The sequence below is a fragment of the Lagopus muta genome, chromosome 1 (assembly GCF_023343835.1).
Source record: "Lagopus muta isolate bLagMut1 chromosome 1, bLagMut1 primary, whole genome shotgun sequence".
In the NCBI taxonomy this organism is placed as follows: domain Eukaryota; kingdom Metazoa; phylum Chordata; class Aves; order Galliformes; family Phasianidae; genus Lagopus; species Lagopus muta.
Window position 1 is genome coordinate 60,846,834 of NC_064433.1, and position 20,287 is coordinate 60,867,120.

General features: G+C 51.2%; 2 protein-coding genes across 2 annotated transcripts; both read right to left on the reverse strand.

Moving 5' to 3' along the window:
• Window positions 1-3,682: 3,682 nt before the first annotated feature.
• TMEM121B (transmembrane protein 121B) lies at window positions 3,683-4,766 on the reverse strand (the record flags this gene model as incomplete). Its single annotated transcript, XM_048945567.1, has 1 exon — window positions 3,683-4,766. A coding segment is annotated over one exon (1,077 nt), but the record flags the coding sequence as incomplete, so codon positions are not given.
• A 5,434-nt stretch (window positions 4,767-10,200) lies between these two features.
• On the reverse strand, window positions 10,201-18,708 carry HDHD5 (haloacid dehalogenase like hydrolase domain containing 5). The gene is made up of 8 exons (XM_048948542.1): window positions 18,319-18,708; window positions 17,992-18,192; window positions 17,759-17,871; window positions 16,306-16,399; window positions 15,841-15,874; window positions 15,255-15,429; window positions 14,761-14,949; window positions 10,201-14,192 (listed from the first exon to the last, which is right to left on the reverse strand). The coding sequence occupies exons 1-8, from the start codon at window positions 18,706-18,708 to the stop codon at window positions 13,847-13,849; spliced, it is 1,542 nt and encodes a 513-aa protein (XP_048804499.1). The 3' UTR covers window positions 10,201-13,846.
• Between the last annotated feature and the right edge of the window lie 1,579 nt (window positions 18,709-20,287).

The following is a 20,287-nucleotide window of genomic DNA, read 5'->3' on the forward strand; positions in this document are numbered from 1 at the left end:
GGGAAGTTCAGGTTGGATATTAGGAAATATTTCTTCTCAGGAGTGGTGAGGCATTGGAAGAGGATACCGAGGATGGTGATGTGCCTGGAAATGGTCAAGAACCATGTGGATGTGGCACTGAGGGACATAGTATGGTGGACATGGTGGTGATAGGCTGACATTTGGACTGGATGATCTTAGAGGTCTTTTCCAAGCTTTCTTATTGTATGAAAATTGGCACTACCTTAGAGCCCTGTCTGCACAGGACCTAATCCACTGGGAGCTAAGCAAGTAGTAGCTGTGAGCTCAGAGTCTCTCCAGTGGGAACTCATTTCTCAGATTGTATGAATAATTGCCATCTTGCTGATCCCAGCTTTTAGAATTTCTTTTATCTTACAGTAATTAGCATTTAAATGATATGGTTTTTTTTCCCCATGAGCTCTTTTCAAGTGGTATACACTTCTGTGAATCATCTAAGTAGGAAGCTCAGAAGTGTCATCTGGATTTTTTTTATGTCTTCATTATTCCCTTCTCAAGTAGTCCCCTTGGTGTTGCAGCTTTTAGAATTCACTTTCACTTACAAGAAGTTTGTTTGAGGGGAAAAATCCAGACTCTTTTAGCAACCAAACATGAGGAGAGCAAGTAACAATAATGCATCTGTTGGTCCCTGAACGCAAAACTGAAGAGCTCAGCAGGACTCAAAAGAGGACAGAATCGGTCACAAGTTTCTAATTTTATTTTAACAATCTTGCTTTTTAAAAAATACAGCTTCTGATTAATGCCAGGGGGATGCCAAGTGTCCACTGGCCGCAGGCCTCATCTCTCACTTCTTTTTCCCATCCTGGGAATAGTCTCTTTTTTGTGAGGAGAGCAAGAGAATGCTAAATAGCTGAGCTCTGCTACAAGCCTTGTAACAGGACCCCAAGGGGTGTATATTTTCATATGGCACAACTTGATATTGCAAAGTGTTACTGACCTGGACCAGTAATTAATGTTGGGCACAAGATAGTAGGCGTGCAAGGTGTGTTGGGTGAGGTATTGTTTGCTCTTGGACAGCACTACTGTCCCTTTCTTCTGCAGACAGATTTGTTGTGCAGCAGAAGGGTCTAAATGGACGTGAGAGCTCAATTAACAAAGAGAAGGGAGTTTAAAAGGTGGGGCAGGCTTATGAATGAGAGACTGCAGAGCTTTAATTGCTTCTCTGTAAGTAATTGGAAGGTAGCACTGCCCTCCAGTAGATAGTTGCATGGGGGCTTCTGTACAATCAGCTGCTACAGAAGCTTCACACATCCCAAACAGCACATTTTCTAACACCCTATAAGTAATGGGGCTACAAAGAACCACTTTTTCTACAGAGGAATTTGATGCAACAGCATCATCATTTTGTGGTGTCATCTGCCCCAGGTAGTTACTGCATAACGGGACAAATTTGAAGTGTAATTTCAATGTAGTCAGAGGTTTGAATATGCCATGGCTACTTAAGTTTCCAATACGCCATTTTCTCACTGATGTCTTAGATGGAAAAAGGCACTCAATATTGAAAGAGCAGCTGTGAGGGGGTACTGAATAAGTAAGACGCATTAGTAGTAATTCTGCTGTGATTCTTCCAGTGTCTCAGCTATGCTTATGCCTGCGTGTATCAGGGATGCTCTACTCACTGCGGTGCTATCATGAACCATACCATAGGAACAGCAAAACAGAGCTGGGGATGAATAGGTTTTTCTTCCTTCAACATATTTTTGGCACATATTACGCTCATTTGACTGAAGCATGGAGTACTCCTAGATGCAGTGTCTTCTCATTCTCCCTAAACGGTATTGCAGCTCTTTCTGAGCTTTAACTATCCGTATAATGCTGGAAAAGGCAGGTGCAAGGAAACCAGCCTCTGCATAACCCCAACAGACCTGCGACTGCACCCCTTTGGCCTGGACAGTAGCATCCCCTAGACACAGCTCACATCACATAGGAAAAGTTCACAGTACTTAGTTTTACAATCACGGTCACTCACAGCACCAAGATTGTCCAAACAAGAAGGAATTACTGAAGAGAAGGCCACTGGCCAAAATTCACACAAGTGCCCACCTGAGGTGTCAGGTTAAAAATAAAGCACTGGTGGGAAAGTTAAGCCGAGTCTGTGCTGGCTCTGTTTGGCAGGGGGAGAGCAGCAGGTCTACACTCTCAGCTCGTAGCAGAGCAACGCTGTCACCCCGTTGTTCCTGAGCCCTGGAGGCTTGTCAGCCACCTGAGGGCACGTGGTTCTGCCAGGGGGAGCTGGAAGTTGGCACTGCTGTAAACATGTCTGCTGCATGAAGGGCTGGAGCCCTGGAAGAGGTGGGTGTGGGCAGGACTGGGCCGTGCCTGCGTCCTGCTGCTGGCTCTGCGGAGGAGGCGGTGGGCTCTTTTGCCCGTTGCCGTCAAGACAGCTTGAAAAATGGCTCTGGACAGGAAGCCAATGACAGCAGCCTTGGCCAGGGAGCGAAAAAGAGGCCTGTGGGAGCCTAAGGTCTTCTTCCAAACATGGCCTCTGCGCTCCTGCTTCAGTGCAGCCAGTTTGGGGAGTGGCTGGAGCCAGGCTGAAGAGCAGGCCGCAACCCACCCCACGCATGCATGGAGCTTAAAACCAAAGATAAGTGTTTCTTTGAGACAATAAGTACAACCAACCGCTCCCTCACCACCCTTAACCACGCACATCTGCAGGGCAGGGTGCTGGAGTGTCCTGCTCTGTGCTCAGCCAGCACAGGCCACAGGCAGCGCCCAGCCCCGCACCGCCATTTGGGAGCTGCCCTGCTGCTCCCTCAAACACATGTGGGAAAAGGTCAGGAGGAACCTTTCCAGCCCTCCTGTCCTACACAAAGGGAGTCCCTACGCTGCATAAAGGAAAACCAACACTGATCCCACAAACATGCATATTCACAGAGAAATGAGCGCCCCAACAAGCGGGCGCTGCTGTATGAAGCCAGCAGGAGGCTGCCTAAACCCTGTTCTCACCAGAAGTCAGTGTCTCGGTGGGAGCAATCCCCCCGACTGCGTCCATTTTGGATTCACTTGTTTCTTTAGTGTGTGAAGTCAACATAAGATGCCAAAGGTTGAAGCACAGAGGTAGACATTTACAGCTCAGAGGAAGTGGCTTCAAGGCTTGAAATGAGCAGATGGCTGGCGTGCTTCTAGGTGTTCCCCAGCTGCTCCTCCCCAGTCTCCCCAGCTCTGCTGGGTCGTGGGGGTGGCTTTGCGGGACCGGTGGAACCCAAGCGTGTTTGTTCTTGTTCTGCACGCACCAAGAAGGCACATCTCTGCTGCTCGGGCCCCTCTTGCATCTCATCGCTGGTCAACAGTTGTTCCTGAAGGACTGGGGAGCGTCTGGTCCCTGTTGGTTAGGGGAAGAAAAGAAAACCAAACCTTTATGGTCACAAAGCAACACAATGTCTTGGCGGGGAGTTGGAGGGGAAAGGTTGGGATCCTCCAGGCAGTGTGGAGAGGCAAAAGCACTGAAGAGGATCCGTGGTGAGGGGCAGATGTGTTTTCCAGGGGTGAAAGATCGGCCGTGGACTCCTGCAGGTAGCAGGCTTCACGTCAAGCTTCCGCTGACGGAATTGTCTATAGGACAGGGAGGGCAGCAGGAGTCCGGCAGGGTGTCCATGTCCTTCCCACGCTTGGCCACAGCAGAGGGAACCTGAGCAGAAACACAGAGAGACTGGCGAGGCTCAGCAGGCTCAGCCCTGAGCAGTGACAGCCAGCGCGTTGACGTAACCATGGGGGCCCACATCGACGTCGGACAGCCCGTGGCCCAGCGGGGCGGCGGTGGGGGGCCCGGCAGCAGAGCCATACTTGGAGGGCGGCAGGGTGGAGGTGGGGTGCAGGAGGCAGCAGGTCTCCAGAGCCTCCAGGCCACGGCAGGCCAGGAAGAAGAGGTTCTTCAGCATGAAGAGGGAGAGCGGCTGCTGGTAGCGCAGGAGCAGTAGGCAGCGGAGCGCCAGCAGCGGCGCGTCCAGCAGCCCGGCGGGCAGCAGCAGGTGGAGGGCGAGGCGTGCGGCTCCGGGCGGGCGAGCGGCGCTGAGCTCGTAGAGCCACAGCACCGGCGAGGCCAAGCAGAGGAAGTAGACGGCGATGAGGAGGTAGCGCAGCGGGGCGGGCAGCGGCGCGGGGCGGCTGGGCTGCAGCACCAGCTCCAGCAGGGAGAAGCTGTCGAGGAGATCGAGGCAGGTGGCGAGGAAGGCGGCTGCGGCGCGGTGCTGCGGCGGAGGCTGCGGGGGCAGGAGCAGCTGCCCGGAGCCCTCGGCGCCGATGGCCCGCAGCAGGCAGTAGAGCAGCGGGGCGGAGAGCGCCAGGGTGATGCGGAAGCCGGTGGTGCCCAGCGGCAGGCGCAGCTCGATCAGCTCCAGGATGGAAGTGCCCAGGATGAGCGCCGCCTTGGGCGTGAAGGCGATGGAGTAGATGAGCCAGGCCAGGTGCGCGTAGGCGAAGTCGCCGCCGCGGGGGGGGCCGCCGGCCCCGCGTCCCCCGGCCCCGCGTCCGCCGGGGGGGCCGTGCAGCAGCAACGGGTGCGGCGGCGGCGGCCCGGGGGGCGGCGGGGGCCGCTCGCGGCGCCGCGCCCGGCTGTTGCGGCAGAAGAAGATGCCCCAGCCGGCCGCCAACACCAGGTCGGTGGCGATCCAGCTGCACCAGTACAGGTCGGTGACGGCGATCAGGTAGAGGTCCAGCAGCGCGCCCTGCCCCAGCAGCAGCACCAGGGACAGCGCCTGGAAGCCCCAGCGCCGCCCGCCCGCCGCCCCGCCGGGCCCCAGCAGCAGCCCCCCGGCCGCCGCCCCGCCGCCCGCCGCTCCGCCGCCCGCCGCCGCCGCCCCGTACAGCTCCGCAGCCGTCATCCCGCGGCCCGGGCTCCCGCCGCCGCCGCCGCCGCCGCTGCTGCTGCTGCTGCTGGGGAGCGGCGAGGCGGCCGCGGGTGGCGGGGCGGCGGGCGGCGGCACCAGCGGCTTGCTGATGCTGATGCTGTCCTCTTCCTCCTCCTCCTCCTCTTCCTCCTCGGGGCTGCTGCGGGGGCTGCGGGGGCGGCGGGCCCGCGCCGAGCCCGAGCTCGACCCCGAGCCCCGCCTGCTACCTCCGCTGCTGGAGCTCCCCGGGAAGAGCGGCTGCCGGTCGGCGGCGTGCGGCGGCGGCGGCGGCGGCGGTGGCGGCGGCGGCTGGAAGGAACCCGAGGAGGAGGAGACCGAGCGCTGGTTGGAGGCAGCGCGGTGCATGGTCCTCCCCGGCCCCCGAGCCGGCGCGCCGGGCCCGACGGCCGCGCCGCGGCCCCCGACCCGCCCCCGGCCCGCCCCTGCTCCCCGCGCCGCCGCACCGGACCGACAGCGGCACCGAGAAAGAGCCCGAGAGGCGGCGGGGCGCGGCGAGGGGCCGGGGGCGGCGCCGATCTGCAGCGCAGCGGCGGTGGGTGGGCTGGGGGTGGGCGAGCTGAGAGCGGCTGTGCGCCGGGGGGGCAGGAGGGGTCGGGGGAGGAATCCCCCAGCTGTTCCCGTAGCTCGGGAACGGAGCCTCAGGAGGGTAGTCGCCCGCCCACCCGTATGGCACAGCCCCGGCACTGGACTCAGAAAAGCAGAGGGGCTTCGATGGCGCTGGTCTCCCCCGGCCCCCGGGCTGACCGAGTGAAAGGCCGCAGTCCGGGCGCAGCCTGAATCCGAGCGCTGACCTGGAGCGCTCATCCTGGAGCTATTTGCTTTCACTTTGTTGTAGGTTAAATGCACAGTAAGTGGCTTATACCACGCAGATTTCCTGATCTCAGCTATGCTAGGTAGTGAGGGCTCTGCCCAGCCTGCCTTGCTGGCACAGTTGCTTCATGTTGGACATCTGGAAAAATTTCTTCTCAGAAATAGTGATACTGCATTGGAAAAGGTTGCCCAGGGAGGTGGTGGAGTTACTGTCCCTGGAGATGCTGAAGATTGAACCATGTGGATGTGGCACAGAGGTACATGCTCAGTGGGCATGGTGGGGATGGGCCAGCAGTTGGACTGGATGATCTTAGAGGTCTTTTCCAACCCCAACGATCTGTTGTTCTATTCATGTTGATGTGAATAGCCCTCAGGTTCCAACTGAAAGCACTCAGAATGAGCTGCTGTGGCACCACCACACATGGCACACTGCATTCCCAAGTAGTGCTCTGTGTTCCCAGCCCTTTGCTCCCTTGCAGCTTCTGAGAATGATCCCAAATAGCTTGACTCCTATGGGTATATGCTCCTCAACACATAGGGCTCAGTACTGACGAACAACATGAGGGATAGAACTCCAAGCCCTAAGGTATCTGGAAGCATTGCAGGCCTAGGAAGCAGTGTGTGGAGGTGGTACAGCCCATAGGCCTTCCCCAAGGTCTCCCATGCTGTTTGGTGTCCTGCAGCTGGGATGGGGACCCATGTTTCCTGCTTCTCTCACACTGTTTCCCGTGCTCGTGTGCCCTTGCCAAGATGCATCCTTGCATCTACACTTCTTGTGTGCACTGCATTCCTCTAACTCACCTTGTTGTGGTGCATAGGGTGAGATGAGACCACGCATGCATGCACTCGCATGCTGCTGAAGAGCCCTTTCTTTCTAATTTTTACTAGCATTTCTGCTAGCCAACAAAACCCCTCCCTTTTAAGAAGGTCAGTGACCACAGATCATATGGAACACAAATGTTCAAAGTGTTAAAGACAAGAGGAATCATCCCAGCATAGAACGGGCACAGCACCTGTGCTGCAAGTAGGCCAGGCCACAGCCCTTGACTGGGCACAACAGCCCAGGGCTGCCCTTCCCCATGGGCCATCCCCGTCACACTTCAGTGCCTTGGTGGCAGTGCCACCTTCATAGTGACACAGGACACGCTTTTCCATCTGCAGTGCTGGGTGCAGTCCCACCACAGCCGGCACAGGGAACCTGCTCGCTTCTGAGTGACAGAACAGCATGGTGCTGCTCAGAGCTGAGCAGTCTGAAGTCTTTTGAGACGCAAGAAGACAGCAGAAAGCAGAGAGATGCTTCTCCTTCCTCTGCCAGATACACTCCCATGGTGCTGCTCTCAGCCCTTCAAGATACGCAGATTTGCCTGGAGATGAAAGCATCGTATCCTGAGAGCACAACTGACAAGCCACGTTTCTTGGCAGAATGGTGTCTGCTGTGGAGTGGGGTCCCTGGGCTTTGGGAAGGATGCGTGGTTTCCTTACAGGCCCACACAGCTAGGCTGCCCATATGGGGAAACTGGCTGGGTGATGGAGGCAGCTGGGTGCTAAGTGGGCTCACCTGGGTTAGTATGGGTGAAGGGGTTTGTGCCTCATCCTCCCAGGGGGGTGTGAGTCTGCTGGGCCTGGAGCTGTGTGAACAGGGCTGGAGGAGCCTTACGTTTCTCTGGAGACCAAGGGATCCCCGCTCAACTGGAAAGGCTCCTGCATCCAAGGTAGGCAGGTGGGGAGACCTGTGATGAGTAGGGGTGGGTGAAACTGGGCACATGGAGTCCAGTGTGATAAATGACACTAAACAAATGGGTGAGAATAAGAAAAGAGCTTTTTTGTGTGGAAGGGAGAAGAAATGGTATCTGTATCTTAAAATGAGAGTGAAGGGGAAAATGTCTTCTACTTGAGAAAGCGTTGAAGAGCCTTTTGTAGCACACTCTGGGATGAGATATGACAAGCTGATGCTTCTTGTGTGATCTAGTTCTTTAATGTAATTGTGCAGCCCTTGCAAGTGTTAGTACTTAACCATTACTGTTAAAACATTAAAAACCCACACTATTAATAGCTTCCCCTTTTCAGCATCTCTAAAGCTGTGTTTCTGGCTTCTTTATACATCTCTGTAAATACATAGGTATAAGTGTGTGTGTGTATATTTGAAGGCAAGCAGCAGACAGCATGGTTCTGTGAAATAGTTGTAGAGAATATAAGAAATGCTCCTGTTTCTAGTTTATAGAAATAGTGTGCCCTCAGAAATAAACCTGCTGGGGGAAAGATGAGAATTTCTTGAGGGCAGAACACAAGAGTAAACAAAATAATGACTCAAATGCTTGGGAGGAGGAAGGTGCTGGGGGGGAAAGGGACAAATATATGCCTGTGAGAAAGACCAGAAGCTAAAACCCTAATCGTACCCTGCAGTAAGCTGTCAGAAACTGGCAGCAGTGGGAGGGAAAGAGGCAAAGCTGATTTCAGTGAGTTTGAGCATAATCTGCTGTAACCATGCTTAAAATGCCTTTTGTGTGGGAAAGGAAGGTTCTGGGATTCTCTAATGCAGGCTTTGTAGTGCAGCTATTTAATCCATGTGGATGTTCAGAATTGCAGTTGCAGGTAAGCAAAGAGCAGGTTCACCTGGTCGGCACCAATATTTAATGACTTGTCAGCCCCAAATGCTGAGTCTTTGTGGCAAAACTGCTGCTCCAGAATTATGATGTGGGAATACAGATATTCTTCAAAAGATACAGATGTAGCCATTTATTATTTTTAATTACGTTTCAGTTTGAAGAGCATCTGTTACCAATATAAAATGTAAAGACTTTTTTTTTTTTTTCAGCCTTATCATGGTTAAGGGCTTGGAAGTGAAGGTTGCTCTTAGTATTTTGTGCTTAATTAGTCTTTTCTAGCATACAGTGTGTATTGAAACTGACCTTGAGGAACAAGTGAAAGATCTTAGTGATTGAACTGCCTAGTTTACTGCAGTGAACAAAAAAGGACTTTCTTGATGGAGCAGTTTGCGTCTGAGAGGTTATGTTACCTGTCTTACTGGTATGGGACTTTAAAACATTGCAGGCTGGGTCCAAAAAAGTCTTTAAGTTGTTTGTATGGCTGCATAAGTTGTCCATGTGGGCCATTATTTTTTTTACAATGGAAGCTAGTTATTCAGTAGATGGAGGGTGTGGGTATGCCAAGGTCTGTGAGCAGCTGATGGCATACCTCGTGTCTGCAGCCTTGCTGTGCCAAGTGTTCCCCACAGCATCTACCTGGGAGAAAACTCCAATCTGAGCTGTGCTGTCAGTCCCTCCTATTTAAATTGTTCCTCCTTCAGTGTTTCATGAGGCCAATGTCTAACCATGCTCCTTACGTCGGTTAAGGGCTTCCAGCTCAAGCTGTCTCCTTCAAGGACACCTTTGCTCTGGGCCACCCCTTTGTTTTAACAACACTACAGTGATTATGCGCATTCATTTAGGTTATTTGGGATCTGATCTCTGTCTAATTAAACCTTGGTCTGCCCTACCTTTGGCAAGTGCTCCAACTACCTGAATACTGGGTAAACTAGGGGGGTTGGTCCTATTTTTATTTATTTGAAATCTAGGCCATAGGTCATTTCTCTGGGATGTAGGGTACAACTCAATTCCTTTCTCTGATGAGAATGGGAATCCTTCTCCTGTATGTTCAAAACTGCTTAGAGCAATTAGTTCCTTTTAGTATCAAGAAGTTGGTCGGTCTGTGAGTCGTGCACATCCTGTGGTCTAACGTGCTTCCTGTGAACTTTGTAGACACAGGATTTTGGATGGAATATTGTATAGAAACAATGCAAGTGAACTATTGCACAATGGCAGCTTCTAAACCGTTAAAGCAGATAGCTTTCACCTAGTAGGATCTTTTGTTTTCCATGTGCTGCAATCTGCAGAAGCTTTAGCTCTCCTTCTATATTGGTCTCTTTAACACCACTTGCTCTCTTCAAAAGGTAGAAGAGCACAGCTGCCTTGTCCTTGTCAAACAGGATGAGTTTCTTAGACGATCACAAAGGGTTTAACGTAGTGTCAAGAAAGCTTCTAATGGTAAAGATGGCTTTCATACCACCTCAGGCTTCTTCTGCAACAGCAGATTAAGTTGGTGATCTCTAGTTTGTTGTTTCCCCACCCAGTAGAAATAGTCATTACAAATGGTTGGTTAGGTCAGATCATAACTAAATGCCCGCTCTGAAAGCACTTTATACATGTGGCATCCTAAAATTGATTGCAAAGTATCAGTCAGGACATAATTTGATGATTCCCCCCCCTCCCCCTTCCCACTTTATGGAATGGGAGTAGTCAAAGTTACTGTTCATAGTCTCATCTGAATATGGCAAACACAGAGCTTACAGGGAATTACAGTTTGGTCCAATTAGAAGAACTGCTGGAGAGGTATCTTGCAGGGTAGTTCCCTCAAGACAGTCTGAGATTGATTTGATGAGCACAACAAAAGACAGCATTTAGTCCTGATAATCTTCTAGGGTGAAGGTATGAAAGAGGCCAGGACAATACTCACAAAACGTACATATAGCATGCTAAAATTTATTTCAAAGAAAACCTCTTTTATTACTTTTAAATGTGCTAATTCAAAGGAGCAGCTCTGGATCTGGGTTAAACTTGATTTGAATGCTAAAACAAACACATCTTGTGATTTCTCTGTACCATATATAATCACCCCAATGCAGCGTACACGACATAATTTGAAACATTACCCATTTATGGTGTGGGGGAGGAAAGGGTAGAAAGACACGTCAGGATTAACACTGGAAGAAAGGGTACAGTAGTGTTACACGATTCCCTGAATGCCAGGCTAGTGGTTGCATTTGTCCTGTGCAATAACAGAATTGTCCTTTCTGATCATCATGTTATTGCATGATATAAAAGCTCTCTGCTTCAGACCCCAAATTAGGTCAGACCCTCCTTCAGTTCCCCCCTGCTGCTCTCAGTTGCCTGAACTCACCATGTACTTCCTTTAGACTTGCCTAAAACCTCCCCATATGTGGAAGATGGAGCTGTTAGGATCAGGTCTTCACTGTTTGTTGCATATGGTGCGCTACCTTATGCATGTTAAGGGATCAGAAGAACAAGTGAAGTCTCCTGTCCTAACTTGGTCCAGTAATTTGCACAGAAGTATGCTTACCCCAAATTAGAGAAGTGTGGCATCTGAAATGCAATACATGAGATACAGGAAAGAATATATTCCAGCTACTCTTGAAGCTTGTTCCAGGAAACTGCGATTCCGAGGAGGAAGGATTTCAGTGAATTCTAGCAATAACAGATGTCCATGGATGAGCTGCCGATAAGCAAGGAGCCTGCTATGAGATTTTTCTAGACTTCTCCCCTCTGCTCAGTTTCAACTCTCAAGTGAAGCATTTCTTGAATTCCTTATTGCTGAAGTTCCTCCTACGCACTTTAAAGACTCCCAGAGCACTGTTTTAACACTAACACAGTTCAGAAAAAAAAAAATCTGGAGCTGAAAGCTAATCTGGAATCCAAAGCTGATTCCCATCAGTCAGTTCTCCATCACTGCTATTCTAAAGGTGGAGATACCTGCTCACTCTCTGTGCAAATGCAAACCTGTTCCTTTGCTGGACAGGGCCTCATTTCTGTCCTCTTGATACCTATTTTGCTTCTGGCTGAGACATGCCGTGTATGTTGGTATGAAATCAAAAACTGCCTGTGATTTCTCAAAATTCCTGTGCATGTTCTTCCTACAGCTGGCATCAGAAGCACGGCCAGCATACCAGGTTCCATCTGAGATGGCTATTTCAGTAATGCTACACCCCTCAGGGAGCACTGGTTCAGCAGCACCTGGTCTTAACAAATAATGGGAAAGAGCTCTACCAAAGGCTACAGCACATGCACACAGTCAGACATTAGTATTTCTGTGGAGAAGTACCTACCTACCAACTAGAGGATATGGCCAGGAGTAATTACCAGCAACCAGCTCCCTGAGGTCTGTACCAATACTGCAATGAAAGGGAGCATTCCTCTTCCTGTACCTGTGGAAAGTATGGCTGAGGGACACTGGAGTTAGTTAATGAATGGGACTTGGGCCTCTAGTATCAGGCCTTGCACACTGGGTCCATAGCATGCTTGTAACTCTGGAGATGCTCTGAAAGCTTAAAAAAAAAACCTTCCTCATGTTTTATGCCAAGTCCTTTCCTGTATTTATCCTTCTGGGAACTGTAGGTGAGCCCTTGTTTTGTGCAAGTAGATGAAATGGACTTCTGCTTTTTGTTTTTATCCTTCCAGTGAAAGGCAAAAGATTCAAATCAGACTTATAAGTGTTCCATGCTCTACAGCTGCTCTTAGAAGCAGCCAAATTATTCTTGTCCTGATAAGACAAAGGAAAAGAATCCTAGCTAGTACTAAGAAAGGAAAAGGCTCCTTCCTATTACTGATTTCACAACAGGTAAATTCATCCAGGGAAGTATTTTTCTTGCTCCTATTCAGAAAACAAAGCCTGGAGAAAAAAAGCCATCTTTGCTTGGGTCTTTGACTGCATACCCAAACCCATACAGTCACAGAACCCAACAAAACAAGAAAAGAGCCTGCTCTGCAGTTTGACCTTCCTAGGAAGGTACATCAAGCTGCTGAAGCAGAATGTAAGTGCACGCGGATGCTGAGATTTTAATTAAGAACAACACAGAATATCTTGCTCATATGAAGCTGCCTGATAAAGCAGGAAGGAGTGAAGTGGGGGTAGAGCAGACCTATTTCTGATCTCTCTTTGGTGGAGGCTGAGTATAACTAGGAACACCAACTCTGTTGTGCTGGTTCCAAATGATTTCCATTGCAAATGCAAACTGACTTACACTTCTGAAATCACAGTGCTCCTCTGGAATTACAACACCTCTTGCTAATTCAATCTTTCATATGGAGTCCCCCAGTGATTGCTTAACTTCTTTGGACTGTCTAAGAAGACGCAGGACTTGATTCAGATATCCTAAGCTAGGAAAACAGGCAGAAGAACATGCGTGTCAATAGGGATACAGAAATGTTCCCAGACAGAAAAGTCCCATATGCTAGTTCATGTTAAGGAGGCTCTATTTGCAAGCTACAGGGTGAGAAGGGAATGGGGATCAGGCCGTATGAGGTATTCTTGATTTGCAAACCAAATGTGGCAAGTGGAAAAAAGAAAGTGAAGGACAGATTCACTTCCACTGTTAGAGATGAAGACCTGGAATCCGGGACTAAGACTTGACAATCTTGCCTCTCAGTCACTGCAGGCAAAGCAAGAAAAAGGCTGGGGTGTTACTAGTGTTGGCTGGCCCTTGCTCTCAGTGCCCCTTGTTTGATAGCTGTGTCAGCTGGAGCAGGGCAGTGACCCTTGCATCAGCTGTGGTCAGGGTGAGTGCCACAACACCTTCCTGCTGTAACACTGAGTTCTGGCCAAAGACACCTCTGGAAATGCAGGGATTTCTCCTGCTACTGAGAACAGGCTGATGGCTCCCTAGGCAGGATGCAAAAAGGCAGAAGTGTTCACAGAATGTTAAAGATGGGGGAGGGAATAATGACTTCCCATGAGGCCCTGCAGCAAGTTGTTCTGGCTACTGCTGCTTCCTTTGAGGGGCCCTGGCCCTTCATTGCTGCTGGAGAACCGCAAAATGGGACTTTGTTACAGGCTGACAGCAATGGAGTGGCAAATCCCCAAGCAAGCAGAATTTGTTGAAGTCCATAGGCACTTATTCTTTATAAGGAGAATGGTAAGACTTAAAGCCTTCCCTTGGCAGAGGGCCACCACAACACAGTTCCTGGTGTGCACTTTTTGCATACTGGACCAATAGTACAGTGTATGAATGGTACACTGGCTGATAGTAGCTCCTTGCACAGGGAAGAGCTTCATCCTCAAAGATTGCATGCCTGATATTGTACACAAAGGGTAGGAAAGAAAGGACTCTGGTGGCTGAACAAAACTGAGATTGCAGGGATAAGCCCTTTCCCTTACGTTCCGTTTCTATTATGGCTCAAATTGTGATCACAGAAATTTAAGTTCACAATTACAAGCCTGCTGGCAGGACTGTGGAAGATTATTAGTGAAAGTAAGGGGCTTTTAGTGCTGAAATGGAGAGATCTCCTGAGTGTTGGCTAGATTAGATCAACCCAGGTCTCTCTCCGTTCTTCCCCTCTGCCCTGACAGCAGTTCTTTAGGCACATCTGTCTGTAACCCTAATTCCAGTTCTCCTTCTCAAAAGCAAGTTGCACAGCTTCATTCACATCCTGCACTACGTAAGATGCCTCCACGAGGCTGGGGTCAAAGCAGAAGTCCCGATGGCCGTGGAACACAGTCTCTGTGTTGCACTCTTCTAGCTTCCTGGAAACATCTGCATTGTGGCGGTAGACCCCAGTGCAGACCAGAATTGACTCACAGCTCTCCACTGCAAGGCGGTCCTCAGTTTGGGGATTGGCTGCCTGTGGGATCCTCTTCACCCCAGCCTCGACTTGGTTCTGTTGAGCTGACTTGAGGTAGTTGTTGTAGAGGTTTGCCCCATAGACATCAGACATAGGATTGTCCCTGGATAAGGTCACAGTATGAAACAGAAATGAAAAACCAACCCAAACATCAATTTCTAGTTCTGGCAATCTGGGATTCAGGGAGCACCAAGGGAGGAAACAGTACAAGATGTTTGCTATCATCAAGGAAATCCCCTCAGATTAGGCAAGTGACTCCACTTACTGGTGCATCCAGCATGCAGTGATGGCCACGTGCTTCACAAGTATCTATTTTGAAAGGGAAAGAGACATGTCCAAAGCACCCACAGCAGTTTCAGCCATTACCAACATTTATTCCCTACAATTCCAAAATGTTTGGCTTAAGTGGGCTACATCTCTTTCTTTAAGCCACCCATGCTATATGTACATCCTACAGTAACAGCTTTGCTAGGCTGATGGTGACCTTTAAATTACTGTAGGATCTGAGGCTGCAAAGATGCCATGGGGATTTTGGTATTCAATTTAGAGATTTCCATTTAAAACAAAAAAACACCAAAACAACAATGGAAAAAAAAGAAGCCCAAAGCCTACACCTACAACATTGTGCATGTTCCTAAGCAAGCAGAAAAAGAAAATATACAGTCTCATACCCAATTGCATACAGGCGTCGGATGGGAGCCTTCCAGCCATGCTTCTCGGCCTGTTCTTTTATCAGGTATTCAGCATAGTGGTAGGTGACTGTGCTGGGTTTGCCAATCAACGCCTCATACTTCAGCTCCCGACCTGTCACCTTCTTGTAGATGCTCTCCAAGCAGAGAAGGAAAGTGCCATGGCCAAACCTGCTCCAGAAAGGAGGCCATCAGTATCCCCAGCCTCGCTTGCATGGCAAATGCTGCTCAGTAAGGGGCTCCTGGTACTGCCTGCTTTGACATGGTGTATCTACCCACAGACTCCTACGCAGGCAGTTAACTATCTGGCTCTGCCTTCTTAAAATGTAGTCTTGGTTTCTCATGCAGTTTTCGTGTTTCTGCTGCTAATTATGTCACAGTTAAGACTCTAACACTAAGAAATGTATTGTGTCAGGAAAGATCATCTGCAGGAGTGCTGTATGAATTATACTAAAATTAATACAAGTGCTTTTTACCTCGGCATCTTGGCTTCAGCCATCCATAGGAGATCCATGTTGCAGGCGAGGACAGGCAGATGGGGGTATGGTATACCTTCTGGGTCTGCCCCAGGATTCCCATTGCTCAAGAGCACATCAACAATAAGTTGCAGGCTTGTCTCCCACCTCACTGGCTCACCAAACAAAACCACCCCTGGAAGATTTGAAGAGATGCTTGGAAACTTACGGTACTCACATATATGACCCGACACCAAAAGCCACCCGTGACCAAAAGCACCCCTTACTGCATATTGGAATGGCCTGGCGAATACAACTACTTACACAACACAGCTGGTATCAGAGCTCCAGTCTGAGTAATGCTGTACCAAATTCACCCCTGTTTCCAGATGCTGAAGCACAGTGTGCAGAAAAGCTGACTTCGCTTTTACCAGCTCGTGCTTTGTGTTATGTGGAGACAGCATAGCTGCCTCCTGGCTGTACTCTCTGCATAAGCTGCACAGGGATGCTGATGAGCTGACAGCACATCATTAGTTGCCATCCAAGCTGGCTTGCATTACTGCTATTTCTGCTTGCTGTTCTTACATAAACAAAGGCTGCTGCTTACCTTCTATAGTGGGAAAGCCAGTGGTTGGAGGAGGCTGCCAGATAAAAAAAAAACTAGGTTAGCAAAGCAAAGTCTAATGTCATCTCCAAAAGAAAACTAGAAATGTAATCCCATGTAGAACTGGGACAAGGCCACCTTGAATCCTGAGAAAGATTTCCCCTCCTTTCCCATCCCATTTCACAGATCTTGTTTTCTCAGCCCTAGGCCCCAGAGATCCAACCAATCCATTTACTGTGGCCACTGCAAGGACAATCAGTGCAACACCAGCACGGCAAAGCAGGGAGAAAAGTTGCTGCCCTTCCAGGCAGGAGCCAACAGTGGAAGAGCACAGAGATGCTGACTGCTCAATGTCAACCCTGAGCTCACACTAAAGACAGCCACTAGTAGCCAGGTGCTGCTCCAGCCCATGCTGTTTGCTGTAAGCAACACCTTGCCACCCCTTCAACCCACGTGTCAGGAAATTACCAACTCCTTTGGCCTCCGGCTCTGATCCACCATGTCTAACAGGGGATATGCCTTCCGAAGAGCCTCTATGGTGACCACATGCTTGAACCCCAGGCTATTTCAATTCATCAAGGAAAGACACGAAGACTCTTTCTTGATTGGTTTTGTTTTCTGAAGTTACTAGTAAGGGCATCTACAGGATTAGGAAATACAGGTCCTAGCAGCAGAGCTGTTACATATACGTGGCAATGCATAACTTTTTGACTTTCAGTCAAACTGTAAGTTAAGCTTCAACCTAAAGGTGGCTCTGAAGTTTACCAAAAACAAAAAATAAAAAAACCAAAATCAGGCTGGGGTGATTTCCTTTGTGATCAGGAACCTTTGGAAGTAGGCATAGAACATAGGTGGGTTCAGGACAGATACACTTTGGGAGCCCTTAAAGGCCAAGGTGTTTGTACCAGGGCAGCCTGGGTCAGGCTTCTTGGCTAGGAGCACATCCAGTAAAGCTCTGGTGAGCTTAGCTACTGAAAAAATGGAGCATGCTGTTAAAACAAGCAAGGGAAGTTCAAGTTGCATTCACCTGCAAAATGCCTAGCCATTAGTTCACCTTTGCCTTGAGGAAACATGCACAAGCAGATGTTTCACATCAAGTGCAGCCAAAGGTTAAGCACAAGGTGTGACCACATGCACACACACTTGCAGAAGGGCAGAGTCTGTTGTTCTGTCTGTTCTCTTTTTCAGTCCTGTCCTTCACTGGACCCATTAAGCTAACTCCAGAAGCTGTTCAAGGCCTCAGAGAAAGAACCACGATCGAAATCCACCCCTTCAGAGAAGCTAAGTGAGCAGCAGCAAGTTTGGACAAGGTTCTCCTTCCTGCCACTGGAGGTGACATAGCTTCAAACACCTCAGGAATGAGGCAGTGCAAATGAGGAGGAGAAGCCCATGGCACTTAGTGATGAAGCTGATGGGCTGAAGTGGTGAGCACATGCTGCAGCTAGATCTTAAGCTCCTTGCAGATACGGGCTATGTCAGACCTGCCATGCCCTCAGCAAATCAATATGCACTTGGGATTGTCTCTGTATTACGATGCTCTTGTTCTAATGATATTTCAGCTGCTTCAAGTGCCCTGAGATTGCTGGAGAAAACCTTACAGCTGTGGAAGTGCTCAGAGTGACACATTTTGCCCTGAAAGCATTGCAAAGAGCAAAATTTTATCTCAAAAGTGAAAGAAGCCCGAAGTCTCTGGTCTGTGCTGCCAGCAGGAGGAGCTCAGGAGAGAGGGAATCTGCATGAGAAGCGAAACACTGCTCTAGGTAAGATGGGAGGTGACTGAGGTCAACAGCAAGCACCTAGATGTGAGCCTGCCCTTAGGACGACAGCAGCAGCGGTCGTCGTTTCCTTGCACTTCTAACAGCTGGCCGAGCATTTAACAAGGATGAGCGGAGTGCCATTGGTTGAGCAGAGCAAAGGATACTTGCGGGCATTCTCCTCCACCGGCCCCTGCCCATCCACCAGCACGCACTTGGAGTGGAACTGGCTGAAGAGCCGCAGCGGGCTGTGGGACAGGATCACCTGCTCCGGAGACACCTGCGGGGAGAGCAGAGGCTGTCGGCGGCAGTACGAACCGTCTCCGTGCCGCCACCCAGGGCCCTGCCCGGACTTCGTCTCCCCGCAGGGCCGACCCCGTCCCGCAGGACCCGAGCTCACCTGCAGCCCCAGCGCCTGGGACAGCTCTCGGGCCTTGGCCGCCCGCAGGCAGTTGCCGGCGTTGGTCAGGAAAACGACGGGCACCCTCAGCCGCCCGTCCGCGTCCGACAGCCTCCGGAAAGCCTCTCGGGCGGCGGGCACCACCTGGCTGCCCCGCACCAGCACCCCGTCGATGTCGAAGAGGAAGCCGAAAGCCGGCGGCTGCAAGGCGAGCGGAGGGCACGGTCACCGGCGCGCCGCCATTTGCTCGCCCCGTCCCCCACCCCGCACCGCGGCTCTCGGCGCCCTTCCTAGAACGCGCCGCCTGCCCGGGCTCCCGCCGCTCACCCGGCCCCCGGCGCAGCCCCGGCGGGCGGGCGGCCCCGGCGGCCTCGCGGCGCGCAGAGCCCCTCGCCCGGCCCGCAGGCAGCCGCGCAGCGCCATGCCGCGCCGCTCCACCCGGCTCAGCTCGCGGCGGGGCACGCCGGGGCGCGTAGTTCCCGGACTACAGCTCCCAGCGGGCGCGGGGATGGCGGGCGGGGCGGGTCGAGGGGCAGCGGTGCCCTCCGTGCTGCTGGGGGGAGGGATCTCGGCGCTGGGGTCTGCGGAGACCTGAGAGGAGCCGAAGGTACCCTTCGTGGTCGTGGAGATGAAACGGTGCCGCTTTGCTTTCTGGAGAGGGTTAAGTTCTCCTGACTCTTGCCGTAAGGCAGTTTTAGTGTGTACGACTTTAAGCATCAATTACACAGAATGGGATTGTGTTTGTTTTCATTGCCGTGCGTGCCAATATTCATTCATTTTGACTCACTTTCACACCCAGAGCCTTTTCTGCAGAGCTGAAAAGGTGCTGGCAGCACAGGGTTGTACATCTGTATGGATGGTTACACCTCCCTGGAGTACCTTTGCCTTAACTGAATTGCCTGCTGCTTCTTTTACATCATTTCCACGACCTGCCTGTGGCATTCTGATTTCTCCTCACAGAATTTAGAATCACGGAATCATCTGTTGGAAAGGGACCCTTAAAGGCCATCTGGTCCAACCCCTCTGCAGTGAACAGGGATGCCCACAGGTAGATCAGGTTGCTCAGAGCCCCATCCAGCCTGACCTTGGGTGTCTGCATGGATTGGGCATCCACCACCTATCTGGGCAACCTTGGTGCCTCTCAACCCTTACTGTAAAAAGCTCCTGTATCTCTAAATCTCTAAATCTCTAATACTCTAGATCTGTCCTCCTTTATTTTGAAACCATTCTCCCTTGTCATATCACAGCAGACCCTATTGATTGAGTCTGTTCCCTTCTTTTTTCCAGCCCCCCTTTAGATACTGAAAGTATGCTACCAGGTCTCTCCAGAACCTCTTCTCCAGCCCCAGCTGCCCAGGCACATTGCTGACCATGAGGTGCCCACTCCCAGATTCTTTTTGGCAGGGCTGTGCTCCATCCTTGCATCCCCCAGCCTGTACCGATAGTGGGGTTTGCCTCAACCCAGATGCAGACCTTGCACTTGGATTTATTGAACCTGATGAGGTTTACCTAGGCCCACTGCTCGAGCCTGTCTGAGTTCTTCTGGATGGCATCCCATCCCTGAAGCATGTTGACTGCACCACGCAGTTTGGTGTCATCCATGAACACGATGAGGGTGCACTCAATACCACTGTCGATGTCATTCACGAAAGTTTTAAAGCACTAGTCTCAGTACTGAGCCCTGAGGGACACCACTCGTCACTGATCTCCATTCGGACATCGAGCCATTGACGATCCCGCACCCAGTCCCTCGAACGACCCGTGCAGGGCCGCGCACAGCCGCCAGGGGTCCCCGCTGCTCCACGCCGGGGCAAGAAGGGGGAAAAGGAGCGAGCCATGGAGGTCGGCTGCAATGGAGAGCTGCTCTCTTTCACCCTCTGGGAGTGAGCAATTGTCCCCACTACTGCAGTTTGGGTTACGTGCCCTTTTTTTTTCCTGCGGATCAGCAGCAAATGCTACTCACACGGTGGGAGTAGGGCTGCCAGCGCCCCGACACTCAGCACGGGGGCTGGGATCAGCACAGCCACGTGGGGTGGGCACCTCATGGCCAGGCTGTGGGGAACCAGCCACGTTCCCAGCCGAGCTGTAGAGGCCCCCAAAGAGCGTGTGTGCCCCAGCTCCCAGGGCTGGCAGCAAGGCTGTATTTATTTTTACAAGGAGGACAGCCCAGCAGGCTGAAGTGTTTATTTTTAAAGCCCCACGAAGGAGTTTGCCAGCGGTCAGGCACAAGCTGGGCCTGGCATACAAGGCCAGGACTGGAGCGGTACGGCTGCCAAGCTCCACACCCTGCAGTACC